Source organism: Lycium barbarum, chromosome 3, assembly GCF_019175385.1.
Source record: "Lycium barbarum isolate Lr01 chromosome 3, ASM1917538v2, whole genome shotgun sequence".
NCBI lineage: Eukaryota > Viridiplantae > Streptophyta > Magnoliopsida > Solanales > Solanaceae > Lycium > Lycium barbarum.
The window spans coordinates 10,372,359-10,394,516 of NC_083339.1; the positions used below are offsets into that span (position 1 = coordinate 10,372,359).

The 22,158-nt window shown below is 39.1% G+C and overlaps 1 protein-coding gene, 2 long non-coding RNA genes and 1 pseudogene across 3 annotated transcripts; 1 reads left to right on the forward strand and 3 right to left on the reverse strand.

Moving 5' to 3' along the window:
- Nucleotides 1–2,054: 2,054 nt before the first annotated feature.
- Nucleotides 2,055–6,014, forward strand: LOC132630282 (laccase-17-like; annotated as a pseudogene).
- Nucleotides 6,015–7,521: 1,507 nt separating this feature from the next.
- On the reverse strand, nt 7,522–10,122 carry LOC132630285 (L-type lectin-domain containing receptor kinase IV.1-like). Its single transcript, XM_060345872.1, has one exon. The coding sequence runs from the start codon at nt 9,879–9,881 to the stop codon at nt 7,884–7,886; it is 1,998 nt and encodes a 665-aa protein (XP_060201855.1). The 5' UTR covers nt 9,882–10,122; the 3' UTR covers nt 7,522–7,883.
- Nucleotides 10,123–13,567: 3,445 nt separating this feature from the next.
- Nucleotides 13,568–17,031, reverse strand: LOC132630288 (uncharacterized). Its single transcript, XR_009578562.1, has 3 exons — nt 16,283–17,031; nt 15,129–15,176; nt 13,568–14,048 (listed from the first exon to the last, which is right to left on the reverse strand). It is a non-coding gene; the product is annotated as an uncharacterized LOC132630288 (long non-coding RNA).
- A 1,728-nt stretch (nt 17,032–18,759) lies between these two features.
- On the reverse strand, nt 18,760–22,085 carry LOC132630289 (uncharacterized). The gene is made up of 3 exons (XR_009578563.1): nt 21,475–22,085; nt 20,321–20,368; nt 18,760–19,240 (listed from the first exon to the last, which is right to left on the reverse strand). It is a non-coding gene; the product is annotated as an uncharacterized LOC132630289 (long non-coding RNA).
- Nucleotides 22,086–22,158: the final 73 nt, after the last annotated feature.

The window sequence follows — 22,158 nt, forward strand, 5'->3', positions numbered from 1 at the left end:
CCATTCAATTTTCTCCCCATCTATCTTATTTTATTGTGTTGTATTTATTTTATTTTGCTTTGTATAACTAACGCCTTGTCTTATTTTATTTTCCTAACTTAAATGAATCCTAGTAAAATTAGTGGTTTAGTTTTAATACGATGGGTAGTTAATAAAAAAAAAAAAGAAACTAACGTTAGTTCCATAAGTTTCATTCCCTTTTATGTTACAATTATTTATAGTATTTATTTTGATTTTCGAAATAGCATGAATATATATTTTTGATCTAAAAGAATCATGAGTTTGCTTTGTTTTTGCTATCTTAAAATTTAAAAACGTCGCTAATGTTGCAAAAAAAATATGAGTTCAAGTATGCTTTACAAATAATTTTTCAAAGAGTTGAAAAACTGATACCCTTTTCATCACATGTTAAAGAAAATAAGTCTAGGTATTTCTACATCACCATATTGATATAATATAAATTTTCTCTAAAGTTCACATAGGCAAGCTGTTATGTTGTTGCAAGTCTTATTTTCAAGAACATCATTATATTTTCATTCAAGGCTTAGCATGTCTAAGTTTTATTTCAAATGGTGTTTAAAACCTTCTTTTATGCAATGCATCATATTTTCTAGAGTATTATTGCAAATGATATCATTATTATTTTCATTTAAAGTCTTAGCGACATTTATAAGTCCTATTTTAAAAAAGAAATAGGCATTCAAAGTTTTCTTTATATTATATTTTCTATAAGTTTTATTTTCACTAATATTATTTTCCTTTTAAAACTTTAACAACATTTGTGGACCATTTTTAAGCATTATATTTACTCTTAATTAATTAACCTAAGTTTGGTCGGATAACCGTAAGTTAACGGATTCTAAAGGATGCCTAACCCCTTCCCTTTAGGATAATATAGAGCCCTTACCTAGAATCACACTGGTTAAGCAAACTACTAATTGAGGTTTAGTTTTAACTTTGCCTTAGTTAACCTCTAGGTGTCCTAATTCACCGTTAAATTAATTAGGTGGCGACTCCTTAAAAAAAAATAAACAGGAATCACCAATACGTCATACTCCCTAATTTTGACCCGGTTAAAATGGGGTGTGACAGCTCCAACCACGCCATTTACGGACGTCTTGTTGTGTATACTAAGTAAGAGCCTCACCAGATAAGCTTCTTATGAATAGCTTCATCCTTATATTCTGATCTCTACCTACTCCAACAAGTTTGTCACAATAAGCCCTTAAATGCGTATGAGGGTCGCCTGTTCCATTAAATGTATCAAATTTCGGCGGCTTGTAGCCTACGGGCAAATCGACATCAGGCTGAACACACAGATCCTCATATTCTACACTCTTGCTTCCTCTAGCAATTTGAGTCTTTTTGGGAATTTCGTCAGTTCTATTAGGTCCGCAAGGTCGATTATAACTTGATAGGATGGTTTGTTCTGTTCCCGAGGCATTCAGGAGTGTTTTGGTCCCTTGGTTGGAAAGCTTGTTTTGGGCGTTTGGGGGTTGACCGGGTCGATATGACCTCTTTTGGGAATTCCGAGGGTACGAGTGAATTAGTAGAGTATTTTAACAGTGAGTTACATGTTTGGTTTATATCCGGGAGGTCTCAGATGAGTCTTGGGTTACAGGGTGCACTTGGTGAAAAATCATATTTTTACTGGTCTCTGGTGTGTCGCATTGCGGTCATGGGGCTACACCTGCGGGCCCACCTCTGCGAGGCTTGATCTGCAGGTGTGAGATCGTGTGAGGTCAGGTAGGTCGGCACCTGCGAAGTATTTTCCGAGAGCACGGGACCGTATATGCGGAGCCTCACCGCATCTGCTCGTTTTGTTCATTTAAGTGGGCTTGCGGGTAAATTTCCGCAGATGCGATCCCGCATCTACGAGGGAAGTTCCGCAGGTGCGTAATTGCTGGACTACAAAGTTGCTTTTAATCCCGACTTTTCCAACTTCGAACCCCATTCTCCCTAAATCATTTCTTGGACCTAGTAGCGCATTGGAAGGGGAAAATTGAAGGGTCCTCAAGGTAGCTCATTGGGGTAAGCTTCCTAACAAATTATTGATGGTTTTGCGTGGATTTCCTAGTGTTTATCTTGATAAAGCTTGGGTAAGTTATTTCCAATCTAAATTTCGATTTCAAAATGGGTTTTTCAAAACGGGGTTTTCAACGGATTAAATTCACGGGTTTTCTGCATAATTGGGGGTTTTGATAAAAATGATGAAATTAAGCTTATTTGGGATTAGATTCTTGTGAAACTTGGTATTTTGACTTCCTAGACTTTGGGTAAACCATTTTCGACATAAAATTTTCAATTTTGCCCTTGTGGGCCTGAGTCATGTTTTTAAGATCATTTTCAATTTTGATGTGGGATTATGGAAATATGGGTATCTTTATCTTTGTAATCTAATGTAGATTAACTAATTGATAGACTTTGATAGTTCGGAAGCTATTCGGAAAGGAAAGGCTCAAGCGGATTAGTTTGTGGCACCTGTTCGGCTTTGAGGTAGGTTACAACTTACTTATGTCTAGACTTTAATTGGAGAAAGTATGTAGATAGTAGATATTGATGGGGAAAGCATGATAGGCCTTCGGGCATGGTAGTGGTGATAAATCCATTGGTTTGGTATGGATGTTGTTATGTAGGCTTGTCGCCATGTTTTATATACCTGTGTATTAATTGTAGTCCTCTCTGTCTCTTGATATCTCACTTATCATATGGAAATGAAGGATAATGTAAATGAATTGAGTTACGATGTGCATTTTATGGCAAGTAACTATTAATCCCACGATATGTGGTGTTGTTGTGGTTGATTTCATGCATGGCATGCATTCCGTATTACATATATGATCTGATATGGTTGTGATTTGAACTGATGATAAGTGAGAGAGTGTAGCCTCCGAGGTCTTTGCCGGAGAGCGCATAATAATAATAATAATAATAATATAAGAGAAGAAATTGGGAAGAAACAAACAAGCTAACCTGTGATATATTGTAGACACAAGTACTGCAAGCAGAAAAACCAATGAATTTTTTGGGCAAAGAAAATATTTAACAGAAGCGGGAGTAATCAGTTTGACAATTTCATGTGAACTTATACAAAATGAAATAAAGAATGTGAAGAGACAGAAAAAATATTATTACTACCGTGGAAGATGGAAAGAAACAACACTGATATGTTCTTCAAATACATAATAATTAAAATTTATAGCTATTGATATTAAGCTATGATAAAGAAACAATTACAGGGAAAACGAAAAGTTGATTAATTGAATTTAGAAACTTTTTGAGTTATAATGAGTACAAAGCAATGTACAACCAAGCAACGTTATTTGGTTCGTGTTTGTCATAACAACTGCATAATTTCATGAAGCTTTTAATTTCAAGGAAGATGTTTCAGTTTAATTTTATAGATATTTAGTATTATTTATTAAAAGGTACGTTTACTTTTGTGGTATGAAATTATTGTAGGAGAGGAGTAATGTTTAAGTGAAGGGCAAAATAGTTGTTCAATTTTTGGGGGGTTTTTTCGTAATTCAACTTTTGACTTAGAATCTTCCCACTTTTAATAATATATGATATCATAGAGATTTACGTGTAATACCTTATAAGTGACTTGATTGTCATGAATAATTTTTACATCATCAGCTCATAGAACTTGAACTCTTGCAAAAATCAGAAGCAAAAGGAAGTAGTATTATCCTCGCATCCTTTGCATAATATGACTTAGGGTGTGTTGGTATGGATGAAAATATTTTCCAAAAAAGGTTTTTTCAAATTTCTCTTGTTTGGTTGGTCCAATTTTTGGGAAAACATTTTTTCTAGGAAAATGAGTTCCTTAAAAATGAGAAAAATAACTTTTCTAGTGAAAGTAGGAAAAACAAGTTTCATAAGTGGCATTCCACACTAATTGTCTAATACCCAGCCTCCAACACACACACACAACCCCAACCCCTAAGCCCTCATCTCCACCACGCCCCACACCCCTAGCCCCCCATGCCAATCCAATAGTGTTTGCATAGATTATATGCAAATACTTTCGAGATAATATTTTCTGCTTATTTACCAGACACCAGAAACAAATTAGACACTTAAATATTTTCAACAACTATTTTTCAGGAAAATATTTTCCTCCATATCAAACACACCCTTAGCCACATATATTCATGTAAAAATAGTAACTTACAGCTTGTTTTTGTTACCTATTGTATTGTATGTGTTGAAAGTTTAAATATTTTGTTTGTTTTGATTGTTACTTAAATTTTAGTGTATAGTATCTTTAAATTCATTGTTACATAACAACAAAAAGTCTCATTTCATTTAACAACTGATTTGGTGTTATTTTTTTTTTAACTTGTCTCTTTTTCTCATTTTTACTATCTACTGTAATAATTCTATTTTATCATTACCATACCTTTTTATGGTAGCTCTATCCCGTACCCTACTTTTCTTGTAGGTTTATCCTTCAAATCGTTGATGTGTGAGATTATATAACGACGGGAAATGATACAATCTAAATGTTGTGTTAATCAAAACAATTCAATACGATATAATACAACACATTACAATACACTACGATACATTATGAAACAAAGTGTTAATTACTTTCAAGTGTTGCAGATACATTCAAATTGAAGGTGAAACCAGGAAAAACATATCTACTGAGACTAGTCAATGCTGCACTAAACGATGAACTTTTCTTCAGCATAGCTAACCACAACATTACTATTGTTGAAGTTGATGCAGTTTATGCGAAACCATTCAAGACAAACACAATTCTTATAACACCAGGACAAACCACAAATATCCTCTTGAAAACCAAACATTTTCACCCTAATGCTACCTTCCTCATGGCGGCTCGGCCTTACGCCACTGGACCTGCTTCCTTTGACAATTCCACCACCACTGGAATCTTAGAATATCAGCAACCTTCTACCAACACCAAGAAGAGCAACAAATTTCCTCTATTAAAACCAAAACTCCCTATATTCAATGACACCACTTTTGCTATAAGTTTTGTCAAGAAAATCAGAAGCTTACCCAAAAGTTGATAAACATTTTTTCTTCACTGTTGGATTAGGATTGAATCCATGTCCAAAGAACCAAACATGTCAAGGACCAAATAACACTAAATTGGCAGCTTCTGTTAACAATGTATCTTTTGTTCAGCCAAACATAGCACTACTTCAATCTCATTATTTCAACCAATCTAAAGGAGTTTATACCACAGATTTTCCATCCAATCCACCATTAAAATTCAATTACACAGGCACTCCACCAAGCAATATTTTTGTTACTACAGGCACAAAAGTTGTGAGGCTACCTTTTAATACTAGTGTGGAATTAGTTATGCAAGACACAAGCATTATTGGTGCGGAAAGTCATCCACTTCACCTTCATGGTTACAATTTCTTTGTGGTTGGTCAAGGCTTTGGAAATTATAGTTCTAGCAAGGACCCTGCTAATTTCAACCTAATTGATCCTGCTGAAAGGAACACTGTTGGTGTTCCATCTGGAGGTTGGGTTGCCATTCGCTTCCTTGCAGACAATCCAGGTATTTAAATTAGATTTAAAGATATATACAGTGATATATAGTGATAGTATCAAGAGTTTTTAAGTTATTAGTACCATATGAGGCTTGATATGGAGTTGCATGTTGTTGTTGGTCAATTAACCTGATAGGGTAAAATAGTTGGGTTGTCAGCACACAGAATATAAACTCATTTAATTAATTTAGTTATTGAATTAAAATGTTGAAATATTTATTTTTTTGTTGAATTTTTTTGACATGATATTTTTGAATGTGTATATGAATTTTTAGGAGTATGGTTCATGCACTGTCATCTTGAAGTTCACACAAGTTGGGGCTTGAAAATGGCTTGAATGGTAATGGATGGAAAAGGTCCCAAGCAAAAGTTACCTCCTCCACCAGCTTATCTTCCTAAATGTTGATCTTTCATGTTATACTTCCATAACACCTTCTCTCTTTTCTGCTAAGGCAGCGGCTTCCTTTTGTTTTTCTTCTCGTTTATTATATTTTATCAGAGTATCCTTCATTCTTTGAAATCAGTTGATGACTTGTAAAACGTTAGTTACTTGTTAGCAAGCTTTTTGATGCAGATTTTGTGAAATTGAAAATTGAAATGTTAATTCAGTACTGTAACATCTTACTATAATCATTGTTGTTTCTTGTCATGCTTTCTCTACTTGTTTGGTCTTACATGATAATTATCACTCAACAACTATATGAAGTGCAAAGATACATTACACAAAACCTGTGAGATAGTTAGCTGCACATAAATATTTTGGGCAATCTGTTTGGCAATCAGTTCAATTCTCGCTTTCAGCTAGCTAGGAAGTCCAAAATTGGTGAAATAACAAAGCTGGTTCGCGAAATCTGATATTTATACCTATAAGTCTCCATCGCGGTCCACCAGATCGCTATCACGGAATTAACAGTCCAGTCCAGGACCTACGCGTTCGCAGATTAAGATTTTGCGTTAGCGAAGCTGACCATGATCAACTTCTACTCTTTCGCGACCAGAACCTCGCTATCACATAGGTCAACTATCCCCCATAATTCGAACCCTGACTCTTCACGATCGCGATGCGCCAGTGACTTAGCACCTTCGCGATCGCGAGACTAGCTTAGTGATCGCGATGCACCAACTCTCAGAAGAAAATTTGAAGCTGCAAAATGGTTCAAACACGCCGAAACTCATCCGAGCAGATTGGATCGCAACCCGAACCATCCCACATGTCCTAAGTGATATTATTGACTTGTACAAAGGCTCAAAACATAATTTATTTGTGAATATAATACTCAAAATGAGATATTGGGTATGATTTATCACTTAATGTGATTGTAGATTATTTTTTCACTTCATCCTGTACTCTATGATTTTGAGGAGTTAAGTTAAAACTGCATATCTCATATTGGACATGATAGCTTTCTTTATAATGTGATTCAAGTATAGTTCTAGAGCATTGATTGCTCAATCAATATCCTCTGCTCACAACCAAGAAGCTAAAGAAAATTGATGGAATGACTTAGATAGTCCTAAAGGGACAACTTATGTATTTGCTCACTTTAAATATTGTTAGAGTATCTAATAGGAACAAGCTTTAGTCTAGATGTCAAAATGAAAAATGGTGGCAACTTTAAGGGGCCGCTTATGTATTTGGGCTTCAAAAATTTTAGGTGCGAAAAGAGAAATTAAAAAACTTGATAGGAAGACTTCAAATAGGAAAATGACCTAAAGAGGTTTTGTTTTAAACACAGCAATCACATCATTGCAGAATAATAACATCATATGATGCCAGTGGAGAAAATTATATCCCCAAAAGTCATTGTAGGGCTCAATGAGGATGTTTCCATGACTTTGGACTCTTTAAACCCAGTCAACAAGAAGGAACACAAAAAGCAGAAAATTAAAGAACACAAATCTTAAAGGATCAAACAGAGAACAAAAATTTTCCCATCTTACTCTGCATCTTATAATTGACTTAAAAATAAAAAAGACAGCACAAGAAGTCAATAGCAATATAGATCAAAGAAATAGGATTCAGAGTGTACAGTAGTCCATTATTTGTATCATAATAATATAACAACCTTTTAATATTAGACCAAGACGGGCTTAGCGATATGAACAGTAAGGATTTATACAACTGACCACTATTCGCTTGGAATTAAGACGTAATCCTTGTTGCTATTGTTATTGGATCACAATTCATGAAGGCAATGAAGAAAGACTTCTAATCTACGTCGCTTGGACTCTCCAAAAATGTAGTTGCACCCGTGTTGATCCTCCAAAAATACACTACTTTTGGAGGATCTGACACGCATCCCGCAACATTTTTGAAGAGCCCGAACATGAAAGTTCTTAATCTCATCATGGACCAGTATAAAGAAGAGAGTCTGAATCAGAGGAGGGATATGAAAGTTCTTTATCGGCAGAAAATGACGAAGACATGGCCAAATGATGATCAAACCCTGGAAATGTGAAACCAGGGGTAGAACTTTGTAACAATGACAACTCTGGCGGTGGTGGAGGCACAATATCTTCTAAGTAAATTAAAGCTTGCCTTATACTTGGTCTAGCTGCTGGCTCTGTCTGAGAGCAAACTAGTCCAAGTTTTAGTACCAACTCAACCTCCTCTTTAATATATTCATTTCCCAAATTTTGATCAATGGCTTCAAGAATATCACCTCTACTCCAACATGAAAATACATAATCAACCAACACGATGTCCTCGTCTGATACCCTTGGATCTATTGGCCTTCTCCCACATGCCACTTCAAGCAAAAATGCACCAAAGGCATATACATCACTAATGGTTGTGGCTTTGCCAGTTCTTGTTTGTTCAGGGGCAAGGTAACCTACAGTTCCAACTATGTGTGTAGTGAGTGGATCGCTCCCGTGATCATACAATCTTGCTAGGCCAAAATCACCTAACTTTGCATTCAATTCACTGTCTAACAACACATTACTAGCCTTCACATCTCTGTGAATTACTACTTGTTCCCATTCTTCATGTAGATAGACTAGTGCTGATGCTACGCCTTTGATGACTCGAAATCTTTGGTTCCAATTGAGTGCACATGTTGGTTTGTCATATAGGAACTTATCGAGACTTCCATTAGGCATGTATTCGTAAACCAAAAGCAACTCTCCTTTGCGCCTGCAATAGCCCAAAAGTGGCACTAAATTCCTGTGGCGTAACCGACCAATACTAACAATTTCTGCTACAAATTCCCTCAATCCTTGTTTTGATTCATGAGAGACCCTCTTGACTGCTATCTCAATTGAAGAAGTTGGTAATACTCCTCTATAGACTCTGCCAAAGCCTCCAAAACCTAACAACTCTTTGTTGCCAAACCCCTTAGTGGCAATATAAAGATCTTTGTACTTAAACCTATGAGGGCCATACTCAAGCTCCCAATCTTCAAGCAATTCTGCAAACTTCCTCTTCCTTCCTACATAGTAAATTAACACAGAGAAGGCTATTACTAGAACAACTGCTGAAATCATTGGCAAAGCAATCAACAAAAGTTTAGATTTTTTTTTCGGTCCAACTTGAGGAAGCTTAGGAAGCGTAGCAAGATCAAGCCCTTGAGCTATTCCATTCATTTTAAAGCTCCATCCTAGAACATATTGTGCTGAAAAAATTGAGCCAGTTGATCCAGAGAAGCCAATAAACATCGTTTCATTCAAGATTGATGAAAGATCATAGGATATAGACAAAAGAGGAACATTTGGTTTTGCCATATTCATTGGAGCCAATGTGACATTAATTTGCTTAGCCACACCATCATAGTCCACCCAACCCTGCATTGGCTGCCCACTAGCAAGTGTCATGTTATTGAATTTGACACCATAATAACCTGCTGGTTTCGATTCAACGGATTTTAATCCATTGATGTCGATTCCAACATGATTAGCATCAATATCATTGAATTCTCTACTCTGAACTGTATCAAACTCCACCGCGAAAACATGATCATTGACTTTGCCGGTAGTGTTATCATTGAAGAGGCCAAGAAATTGGCTTGGAAGTGCATCTGCTAGCCCTCCAACAGGTGCAATAACAAAAGCCATGCCATGACCAGGCAAAACAGAAGGCACTATGGCAAAGACAAAAGTGGTAGAAAAAGAGAAATTTGAACCATTTGGTAAGTTCTTGAAATTGATTGGTGTGGGATAAAAAGCATGGCCTTTTTGCAGCCTAGAAGTATTTGTTAACTGTAATAGGCCATTTGGTGTGTACTGTGCTATGCCATCAAGACTCAAATTTGCTCTATTGAAGCCATTGTAAATGAATCCAAGCTCTTCAGAGTTTGCAAGAACAAAAAGAGCAGGCACAATCAATGCCACAATCTTGAAAAACATGGCTATAAGTCTTTCAATAATTCATCAGAACTCAGAAGGTTATAAGCAGATGTAATGATTGAAACAGTTATGAACACCCTTCAAGTCAATTCATATGTTTTCTTCACTGCATGTGTTCCTAAACTTAATTTCTTGGTTGTGATATGTGACAAGTAGTGAAAGAACCAGTAGTCAAACTTTGTGGGCTTGTATTATCATTCATTTACACTATATGGCCTGGACTTTTTCGTTAGTTAGCTGTGTAGAAAGAATATGTGATAAATTCATACAAGTTCCATTCTGGTAGTGGTGGTAATAAGTCAATGACAAAGGACGTAGCAAAGATTATATGAATCGAGTCATTATTCAGATTTTTTTTTTTTAATGAAAAAGTCATTTTTATATTAAGAGGGGACAAATAATTTCCCTCATTTATGGCAAAAATTATTTTTCTTACAATTATCTTAACATTTAAATTTTATACTATTTGTTCCGACCAACCGCATTATTATTATGAGTAATTTTTAGCAATCAAGAAATTCATCTGATTTGCTAATATCATTATATATAAATTTTTTGTAGAAAATAGGTTTGACTCACCAACTAAACACTATTAAAATTGACTTTCCTTCTATTTTATGATCTACATTAATGGTAGAATATTATTTTTTTAGTCTAGGAATATTGTAGAATATTTAATTTTTTCTTCCAAATCTAGGCTCTATATTAATTGTAGAATATATATTTAGTTTCCTTTTAGTTTAGTATCTATAAGGAAAATTACATATCCATTTTACTTTATTCTCTTTAGTTGATTTGAAATTGAAATTTTGTTTAGACATGCAATTTGAATTTTTTAAGTTGTATTTTTTCTCATTAACATGAAAATCCCACAATTTGTGAAAACTATCAGAACTTCCGCAACTCTTATACAACCTTACCAATTAAGCAAATCATAGTTCATAAACAAGGTATCGAAATATGCAAAGGTGCTATATTAATAAATTACATATCTCCATATTCTTTTTATAAATAAATGCTCGCGATTACATGTTATTCCAAACTCTCAGCTACGCAATTTCTTTTTAAAGATTCACTGGTTCAAAAAAGCAATAATAGTAGTAACTAGCTATTCTTTAATATTATCCTTCCGTACTGTACGAAAAACCTCTTCATGTCGAGCATGACTCACTTTTTACAAAATAGAAAATGATGGGTCTTTTTTTTATATAAAATATAACTTATGAATCACGCTTTACATTTAAAAAATTTAAAATTCCAAATCCTATTTTTCGAAGAATTTGAGATTTGAAATCATGATTTGAATTAAAGTTGAAAGTTTTTGCAGATTTCATAGATAAATGTTGATTTGAAATCAATATGAAATCAGGATCCCAAATCCTATAGCCAAACGCCGACTAAAGAACACACTCTAATAAGACTATTGGGAAAAAAGCAAAGGGGACCTTCATTATTGTTATATCCCGTATTTTTGAACGTTAGATTATTTGCTGAGGTGGGGCCCACACATCGAGATTTTTTTAGGGACATCTGAAAAGTCATATGAATCACATATGTGAAGTTAAACACAACTCAAGAAGGACCCTTGGGCCAAATCAAAGTGGAAGTCCTCCAAACGAATATTTTTAAGAAAACGTTTTCGGGTGATCTGACTTCTAGGGGAAAAAACGGTGTTATAAGTTTGGAATTTGGAAAAATACCAAGAAATAGAAGTTGTAGATAATTGAATTAGCTTTCCAACCATAGGTCGTGAGTTCCCAGCTGACGTCGGTACAAAGCGATATGGACGTTTTAATGCAGAAAGGTCAGTGGGCTAGGCCCAATCCGAGCCCAACCGGGTTAGGCCCATTACCCAATTTTTTATAAGTGAAAATTTCGGCCTTCCTCCTCATTTTAACACTAGGAACATCCAGAAAATTCTGGGGAGAGAGAGAAAAAGAGTTTTGGAGAAGAAATTAGTATACCTGTATCCGCGTTTGGTAGCGCCTCCGGGTCCTGTCGACTAGTCAAGGCATAGATGCGGTTCGAAGGACCGCTTGAACTGGGAGCTCCGCCACGACCTCTGCTGCGGCCTGCTGATGTCGACGTACCCTGCCCCGCAGGGCGTATGGCTATCGAAGGAGACGATGACCCAGCGACTGACCCGGTAGGCTGCGCTGCACCTCCCAAATTACCCTTATACGGGCACTCTCTCACAGTATGGCCCTGGCGGCCACAAGAATAACAAGCACCTGTAGCACGGTAGCACTCTCCAGGGTGGTATCTCCCACAGTAAGAACACTGAGGCCTGGGTGGCCTCGTCTGACCGGAACTCCTGTCTACCCGCGAACCTGAAACCCCGGAGCTCTGGCCTGCTCCTAAATACCCTGGGCTATCAAATCTCCTGCCTGAGAACTGCGGAGGTGTGCTCTGTGCCGGCTGGGAAGAATGCCAGCTAGACTGCTGCTGCGGCTGAGGCTGTCTGCCTCGGGAATCTCCAGAATATCCTGCAGACCTGGCCCTCTTGGGCGGCCTCCTGTCCCGATCTCTGCTGGAATAATCGTCCCTGTGTCGGTCCTCCATACCCAGAGCATAGGCCTGTAGTCGGGCGATATCCATATCTGTCTGCAATGCCACCGCCATACAGCCATCAATCAAATAACGGTCTAACCCCATCACGTATCTGTGCATCCGATCGGCCATGTCTGCTACTATGGCAGGTGCATACCGGGCCAGAGAATCAAACTCCAAATTATACTCACGAACGCTCCGACCCCTCTGCTGCAGATGCAAAAATCGATCAACCTGCGCCCGCCGTAACTCTGGGGGCAAAAAGTGGCGGGTAAACGCAGCCACGAACTCGTCCCAAGTAGCTGGGGAAGCACCCTCACCCCTGGATAGCTCCCAGGACTCATACCAGTGAGCAGCAACATCCCGTAGTCTGTGCGAGGCCAACTCAACAGACTCAGTCTCTGAAGCCCTGACCAAGTCTAGTGAGCGTCGCATCCCCCGAATAAAGTCATGGGGGTCCTCGTCGGGCTTAGACCCAAAAAACTCTGGGGGGCCACATAATAGGAACTCTCGAACCCTCAGGCTGTCACGCCTGTCATCATCATCATCATCCCTCCGCCCGCGTCTGCGAGCCTGCCCCGCTACCAGTCGAGTCAATAGCTGAACTGCCTCTCGCAGGGTACCATCATCTGCCCCTGGCTGGGGAACTGGAGGCGCGGCCGTTGGAGCCTCTGGAGCTAATGGTGTAGCCGTCCCCCGACCCCTAGTGGCAGCGACTGGTGCTCCAGACTCCTCTGATGATGAAGACGTAGTAGAGTCTGCTGGCTGGGACGCAATATCACGCATCATCTGAGCAAGGGTCCGAGTACCCTTCTGAGCCCGACTGGTCTCTCCTACCACACCCTTTTTCTTCTGGGCGGCCGTCGCCTTTTTCGGAGGCATCACTGAAAGAAAAGCAACAACGGATCAGAACAGAATCATCCTAATAGCATAGCTCTATCGCACGATCTTAGATTCAAAGGAAGGAAACACCCTAAATGTCCTGCAGCCTCCTGTTTATAGATGTGGTGCACAACACACCGATAAACAAGACTCTACGAGACACGGTCTGTAGACATTCCGAGGACAAACCGCTCTGATACCACTTCTGTCACGACCCAACCCCATAGGCCGTGACTAGTGCCCGATCTGGGCACCCAAACACATCTATCAAATGCTATCTCAAATTTTTATCAAACGCATTCAAGTATATAGCAGAAGCCGACAAGGCTATATTTCAAATTTAGATAATTTCCAGAAAAATTTCGGCAGAGTTTCCTTTGTTTTACAGACTATCCAAATTAACCCTGCGCACAGATAATACCAACAATGACCACCCAGGGCCAACAAAGCAACATTTAAACATATGCGGACCGGCCGCCGCGGTGAATGGGATCGCCCAAACACAACATATACACGCATCCGTACAGAAAGACCCCAACCCACAAACATGTCTACAGACCTCTAAACAGACCGACAGAATCATATGACGGGACAGGGCCCCGCCGTACCCATGAACGAGAATATATAAATACAGTAGTGACAGACTGTACCAAAAGATGGGCTCTGAATAAAAGAGCGCTCCAAATGGCAGAAAAATATCCTAGACGGACGGATCAGCAAACCTGTCGTCGGTACCTGCGCGGCATGAAAACGCAGCCCCCGAAGAAAGGGGGTCAGTACGAAATATGTACTGAATATGTAAAGCCTGAATTACAGAAACAAAATCATAACTGGTACAGAACGTACAGAAAAAGTGAGTAGAAAATCCAAAGTATCAAATACATATTTTCAAAACATGCGGAGTGTGTACAGAAACATATGTCATATCAAATCCGACCCCTGCCAAGGGACTCGGCAGACAGAACGTGGCCACCCTCCCGACGCTGGTGCCACAACACAGAAGAATCAGAATAGGGGCATAACCCCGTAACATAGTATATCATATCAGATGGCCATGGCAAATCATATCAGAACATGTGTACATGGCACAGCATACTCCACAAACCCATGTACACGTATACCTGCCCCCTCACATCGAGGCACGGCGAACAATGCAGAGGATTACGCTTGACAACATATCCTGGCCCGGGCTCAGTGTGGGAAACATTGGGGCATCCACGAGTGGAGTAGTGAGAAACTAAATGCAGTTAAAATATCATAAATATTTTCAGAGACTCGATGAGGCATATCAATGACAAACCAATTCAATGAAGTCAGACGGGATCATAATAAGTGAGTTTCGGATGTCATAATGAATTACAGAAGCATAACCTTTCTGAAGTCGTTCCGAGTGCCAAAACAATTTATAAGACTTAATGAATTATTTAAAACAATTTTTTTTGTTTAGTAGTTAAAAGAGTAGTCAGAACATTTCTTTCCAAAAACTGCTCGAAAACGAGCCTTAAGTACAATAAGGGTAAAATCGGGACTAGTGGGCCCACCTTGGGACAAGCAAGGCGGTGGGCTCAAATTACGCATTTTAGGCTTATGGGGTCACCTACGAAGGTTCTACGGACATTTTATAACTTTTCATAAAGTTTGGGGAAGGTTTGCATAATTTTCAAGAAAGCATACAAAAAAAGGTTCAATTCTATTGAATGAAAGAGGGATATTTTCAAATGCGGATTCCGATGAGCAGAATATTTTCCGAGGCTCGAATCCGATCCTAGTACACCTAGGACATGCCAAAAGAAGAAAAGGGATAGCTTTACATACCTGTCGACGATTATCCGTGAATCCCTTTTGCCTCGTTGCTCTTTTCGCCTATTTATATAAAAGTGACGTTATCGTTAGTAACTATATTTCCTAGTTCGCCACTCTGTAGTTCATTCTTCTATAGGACCTACATTCCCGTCTATATATATGTTCTCACTTAAGTATTCTATTAACTAGCATTTTGGCGAAAATTCGGCAGCACTTCCCCTTATAGGTTCACCTATCCAAATTTCCAATTGTGTTCCTGTAGACACAGAAATACCAGCAACAATACATGGGCACACTTATACTTTCAATTCCTTCAATCCAATAAAAAAAAAAAGCGACAATATGATCGTATCAACACAATTCCAACTTTAACTTTCCAATCTTTTCGCCATATAGTTCGGGACAACAACAACTATAATTCTACTGAAAATTAACTATCATGCTTGATAAAAATAACTCCTGCTCACGGCCCAAAACAGCAACATAACATTACCATTTACAATTTCTTGTGATCAACACTTATCTATCAAGTTTACAAAAATCGCAATAACTTGCAATTGTCCAACTCCAACCAAACAACAATAACATGTTTAGCAACATTGTCTATATAACCGCAAGAGACTATATTAATAGCATACTAACTCCTACAACAGCCCATAACGACTTCAACTCCACTTTTTAACCATCTATGTCTTCATTCTTATTTTAGAACCCATGACAACAACAATCAACATTCAAACTAAATTAGCCCATCCATTTACATAAAACAGTCCACGGTTGGACTGTTTTTCCCACTTCCATATATATCATTTCTCTTACATCTTAACTCACATATTTAAAATGCAAACAATACACCACAATGTCCATAACAATCAACAACTAAAGTATCACATAAAACAGTCCATTAACTCCTTAAATCAACTCCTACACGGCTTCAACACAACTACATACAAAATTCCATAATTTTCATTCCTTTCAAACACACTACATCATTCAAACCATCCTTAATACATGTACAAGAAATTCAAACATTACTTCACATAAGCCCTTCACACGGCTAACTTTAAATTTCAACAACAACATTCAATACCAACATGCACCATTTTATACATATTCACAATGCATCCAACTCATTCTAAATGTAAATAAAAATAACCAATTCTTACCTTGGATACTTGGCTCCAATTTGTGTCTTAAATCTTTATACTTGTTCTTGCTTCTCCACCTCTATCTCCTTGTCTTCTCCTTAGAATTTTTACTAAGCAACAAAACTGATTTTTTTTTTTTTTTTTTTTTTTTAAGCCCCAATCTAGCCGTGAGCAGCCATGGGCATTTGTTTTTCTTGCTCTTGAGCTTTGTGTACCAACAAATGACTTGAAAATGGTCATTTGCACTACATCCCATTAAATATATATATATCCCATATTGCTACACGTATTCCCCCTTTTGATGACTCACTTTTGCACCTTGTTTTGTTAATTTCCAGATTTTGATTCCTTTTTTTTTTTTTTTTTTTTTTCGGGTGGGGCCCACATGGCCCCTTAAGCTTAATTAATTAATGAAGTGATTTAAATTTTAATCCCACTTAATAATCTAATCATAGTTAATTTACCCCTAATCTCCAATAATATCTTTATACCAATAAAATTCATACACAATTTATGTTTTAATTAAAATTGAAAATTAACGATTTCTATTTCGTATCCGAAAATAATTCCGCCTTTAACTTGAGTCGATTTTCTTGCGGATAATTCGTCATATAAATGTACGGGGTATAACATCCTCCCCCCCTTTAGAACATTCGTCCTCGAATGTCAAATTAATCTTATAGGGTCTTGTAAGCATTTTGGGGAAAATATATCACAAAGTAGAGGCTAGACCTGTCAATACACTTATATTTCGAAAAAAGACATTAGTATACCTGTATCCGCGTTTGGTAGCGCCTCCGGGTCCTGTCGACTAGTCAAGGCATAGATGCGGTTCGAAGGACCGCTTGAACTGGGAGCTCCGCCACGACCTCTGCTGCGGCCTGCTGATGTCGACGTACCCTGCCCCGCAGGGCGTATGGCTATCGAAGGAGACGATGACCCAGCGACTGACCCGGTAGGCTGCGCTGCACCTCCCAAATTACCCTTATACGGGCACTCTCTCACAGTATGGCCCTGGCGGCCACAAGAATAACAAGCACCTGTAGCACGGTAGCACTCTCCAAGGTGGTATCTCCCACAGTAAGAACACTGAGGCCTGGGTGGCCTCGTCTGACCGGAACTCCTGTCTACCCGCGAACCTGAAACCCCGGAGCTCTGGCCTGCTCCTAAATACCCTGGGCTATCAAATCTCCTGCCTGAGAACTGCGGAGGTGTGCTCTGTGCCGGCTGGGAAGAATGCCAGCTAGACTGCTGCTGCGGCTGAGGCTGTCTGCCTCGGGAATCTCCAGAATATCCTGCAGACCTGGCCCTCTTGGGCGGCCTCCTGTCCCGATCTCTGCTGGAATAATCGTCCCTGTGTCGGTCCTCCATACCCAGAGCATAGGCCTGTAGTCGGGCGATATCCATATCTGTCTGCAATGCCACCGCCATACAGCCATCAATCAAATAACGGTCTAACCCCATCACGTATCTGTGCATCCGATCGGCCATGTCTGCTACTATGGCAGGTGCATACCGGGCCAGAGAATCAAACTCCAAATTATACTCACGAACGCTCCGACCCCTCTGCTGCAGATGCAAAAATCGATCAACCTGCGCCCGCCGTAACTCTGGGGGCAAAAAGTGGCGGGTAAACGCAGCCACGAACTCGTCCCAAGTAGCTGGGGAAGCACCCTCACCCCTGGATAGCTCCCAGGACTCATACCAGTGAGCAGCAACATCCCGTAGTCTGTGCGAGGCCAACTCAACAGACTCAGTCTCTGAAGCCCTGACCAAGTCTAGTGAGCGTCGCATCCCCCGAATAAAGTCATGGGGGTCCTCGTCGGGCTTAGACCCAAAAAACTCTGGGGGGCCACATAATAGGAACTCTCGAACCCTCAGGCTGTCACGCCTGTCATCATCATCATCATCCCTCCGCCCGCGTCTGCGAGCCTGCCCCGCTACCAGTCGAGTCAATAGCTGAACTGCCTCTCGCAGGGTACCATCATCTGCCCCTGGCTGGGGAACTGGAGGCGCGGCCGTTGGAGCCTCTGGAGCTAATGGTGTAGCCGTCCCCCGACCCCTAGTGGCAGCGACTGGTGCTCCAGACTCCTCTGATGATGAAGACGTAGTAGAGTCTGCTGGCTGGGACGCAATATCACGCATCATCTGAGCAAGGGTCCGAGTACCCTTCTGAGCCCGACTGGTCTCTCCTACCACACCCTTTTTCTTCTGGGCGGCCGTCGCCTTTTTCGGAGGCATCACTGAAAGAAAAGCAACAACGGATCAGAACAGAATCATCCTAATAGCATAGCTCTATCGCACGATCTTAGATTCAAAGGAAGGAAACACCCTAAATGTCCTGCAGCCTCCTGTTTATAGATGTGGTGCACAACACACCGATAAACAAGACTCTACGAGACACGGTCTGTAGACATTCCGAGGACAAACCGCTCTGATACCACTTCTGTCACGACCCAACCCCATAGGCCGTGACTAGTGCCCGATCTGGGCACCCAAACACATCTATCAAATGCTATCTCAAATTTTTATCAAACGCATTCAAGTATATAGCAGAAGCCGACAAGGCTATATTTCAAATTTAGATAATTTCCAGAAAAATTTCGGCAGAGTTTCCTTTGTTTTACAGACTATCCAAATTAACCCTGCGCACAGATAATACCAACAATGACCACCCAGGGCCAACAAAGCAACATTTAAACATATGCGGACCGGCCGCCGCGGTGAATGGGATCGCCCAAACACAACATATACACGCATCCGTACAGAAAGACCCCAACCCACAAACATGTCTACAGACCTCTAAACAGACCGACAGAATCATATGACGGGACAGGGCCCCGCCGTACCCATGAACGAGAATATATAAATACAGTAGTGACAGACTGTACCAAAAGATGGGCTCTGAATAAAAGAGCGCTCCAAATGGCAGAAAAATATCCTAGACGGACGGATCAGCAAACCTGTCGTCGGTACCTGCGCGGCATGAAAACGCAGCCCCCGAAGAAAGGGGGTCAGTACGAAATATGTACTGAATATGTAAAGCCTGAATTACAGAAACAAAATCATAACTGGTACAGAACGTACAGAAAAAGTGAGTAGAAAATCCAAAGTATCAAATACATATTTTCAAAACATGCGGAGTGTGTACAGAAACATATGTCATATCAAATCCGACCCCTGCCAAGGGACTCGGCAGACAGAACGTGGCCACCCTCCCGACGCTGGTGCCACAACACAGAAGAATCAGAATAGGGGCATAACCCCGTAACATAGTATATCATATCAGATGGCCATGGCAAATCATATCAGAACATGTGTACATGGCACAGCATACTCCACAAACCCATGTACACGTATACCTGCCCCCTCACATCGAGGCACGGCGAACAATGCAGAGGATTACGCTTGACAACATATCCTGGCCCGGGCTCAGTGTGGGAAACATTGGGGCATCCACGAGTGGAGTAGTGAGAAACTAAATGCAGTTAAAATATCATAAATATTTTCAGAGACTCGATGAGGCATATCAATGACAAACCAATTCAATGAAGTCAGACGGGATCATAATAAGTGAGTTTCGGATGTCATAATGAATTACAGAAGCATAACCTTTCTGAAGTCGTTCCGAGTGCCAAAACAATTTATAAGACTTAATGAATTATTTAAAACAATTTTTTTTGTTTAGTAGTTAAAAGAGTAGTCAGAACATTTCTTTCCAAAAACTGCTCGAAAACGAGCCTTAAGTACAATAAGGGTAAAATCGGGACTAGTGGGCCCACCTTGGGACAAGCAAGGCGGTGGGCTCAAATTACGCATTTTAGGCTTATGGGGTCACCTACGAAGGTTCTACGGACATTTTATAACTTTTCATAAAGTTTGGGGAAGGTTTGCATAATTTTCAAGAAAGCATACAAAAAAAGGTTCAATTCTATTGAATGAAAGAGGGATATTTTCAAATGCGGATTCCGATGAGCAGAATATTTTCCGAGGCTCGAATCCGATCCTAGTACACCTAGGACATGCCAAAAGAAGAAAAGGGATAGCTTTACATACCTGTCGACGATTATCCGTGAATCCCTTTTGCCTCGTTGCTCTTTTCGCCTATTTATATAAAAGTGACGTTATCGTTAGTAACTATATTTCCTAGTTCGCCACTCTGTAGTTCATTCTTCTATAGGACCTACATTCCCGTCTATATATATGTTCTCACTTAAGTATTCTATTAACTAGCATTTTGGCGAAAATTCGGCAGCACTTCCCCTTATAGGTTCACCTATCCAAATTTCCAATTGTGTTCCTGTAGACACAGAAATACCAGCAACAATACATGGGCACACTTATACTTTCAATTCCTTCAATCCAATAAAAAAAAAAAGCGACAATATGATCGTATCAACACAATTCCAACTTTAACTTTCCAATCTTTTCGCCATATAGTTCGGGACAACAACAACTATAATTCTACTGAAAATTAACTATCATGCTTGATAAAAATAACTCCTGCTCACGGCCCAAAACAGCAACATAACATTACCATTTACAATTTCTTGTGATCAACACTTATCTATCAAGTTTACAAAAATCGCAATAACTTGCAATTGTCCAACTCCAACCAAACAACAATAACATGTTTAGCAACATTGTCTATATAACCGCAAGAGACTATATTAATAGCATACTAACTCCTACAACAGCCCATAACGACTTCAACTCCACTTTTTAACCATCTATGTCTTCATTCTTATTTTAGAACCCATGACAACAACAATCAACATTCAAACTAAATTAGCCCATCCATTTACATAAAACAGTCCACGGTTGGACTGTTTTTCCCACTTCCATATATATCATTTCTCTTACATCTTAACTCACATATTTAAAATGCAAACAATACACCACAATGTCCATAACAATCAACAACTAAAGTATCACATAAAACAGTCCATTAACTCCTTAAATCAACTCCTACACGGCTTCAACACAACTACATACAAAATTCCATAATTTTCATTCCTTTCAAACACACTACATCATTCAAACCATCCTTAATACATGTACAAGAAATTCAAACATTACTTCACATAAGCCCTTCACACGGCTAACTTTAAATTTCAACAACAACATTCAATACCAACATGCACCATTTTATACATATTCACAATGCATCCAACTCATTCTAAATGTAAAAGAAAATAACCAATTCTTACCTTGGATACTTGGCTCCAATTTGTGTCTTAAATCTTTATACTTGTTCTTGCTTCTCCACCTCTATCTCCTTGTCTTCTCCTTAGAATTTTTACTAAGCAACAAAACTGATTTTTTTTTTTTTTTTTTTTTTTTAAGCCCCAATCTAGCCGTGAGCAGCCATGGGCATTTGTTTTTCTTGCTCTTGAGCTTTGTGTACCAACAAATGACTTGAAAATGGTCATTTGCACTACATCCCATTAAATATATATATATCCCATATTGCTACACGTATTCCCCCTTTTGATGACTCACTTTTGCACCTTGTTTTGTTAATTTCCAGATTTTGATTCCTTTTTTTTTTTTTTTTTTTTTTTCGGGTGGGGCCCACATGGCCCCTTAAGCTTAATTAATTAATGAAGTGATTTAAATTTTAATCCCACTTAATAATCTAATCATAGTTAATTTACCCCTAATCTCCAATAATATCTTTATACCAATAAAATTCATACACAATTTATGTTTTAATTAAAATTGAAAATTAACGATTTCTATTTCGTATCCGAAAATAATTCCGCCTTTAACTTGAGTCGATTTTCTTGCGGATAATTCGTCATATAAATGTACGGGGTATAACATTGACATATGCTATTGTGATATCCGAAAGGCATACGCTATGACTACCGTTCAATCTCTTTTATATGATT

What these genes read in the sequence shown, in the direction of transcription:
- LOC132630285 (XM_060345872.1), bottom strand. Translation starts at nt 9,881, where the DNA reads ATGTTTTTCAAGATTGTGGCATTGATTGTGCCTGCTCTTTTTGTTCTT.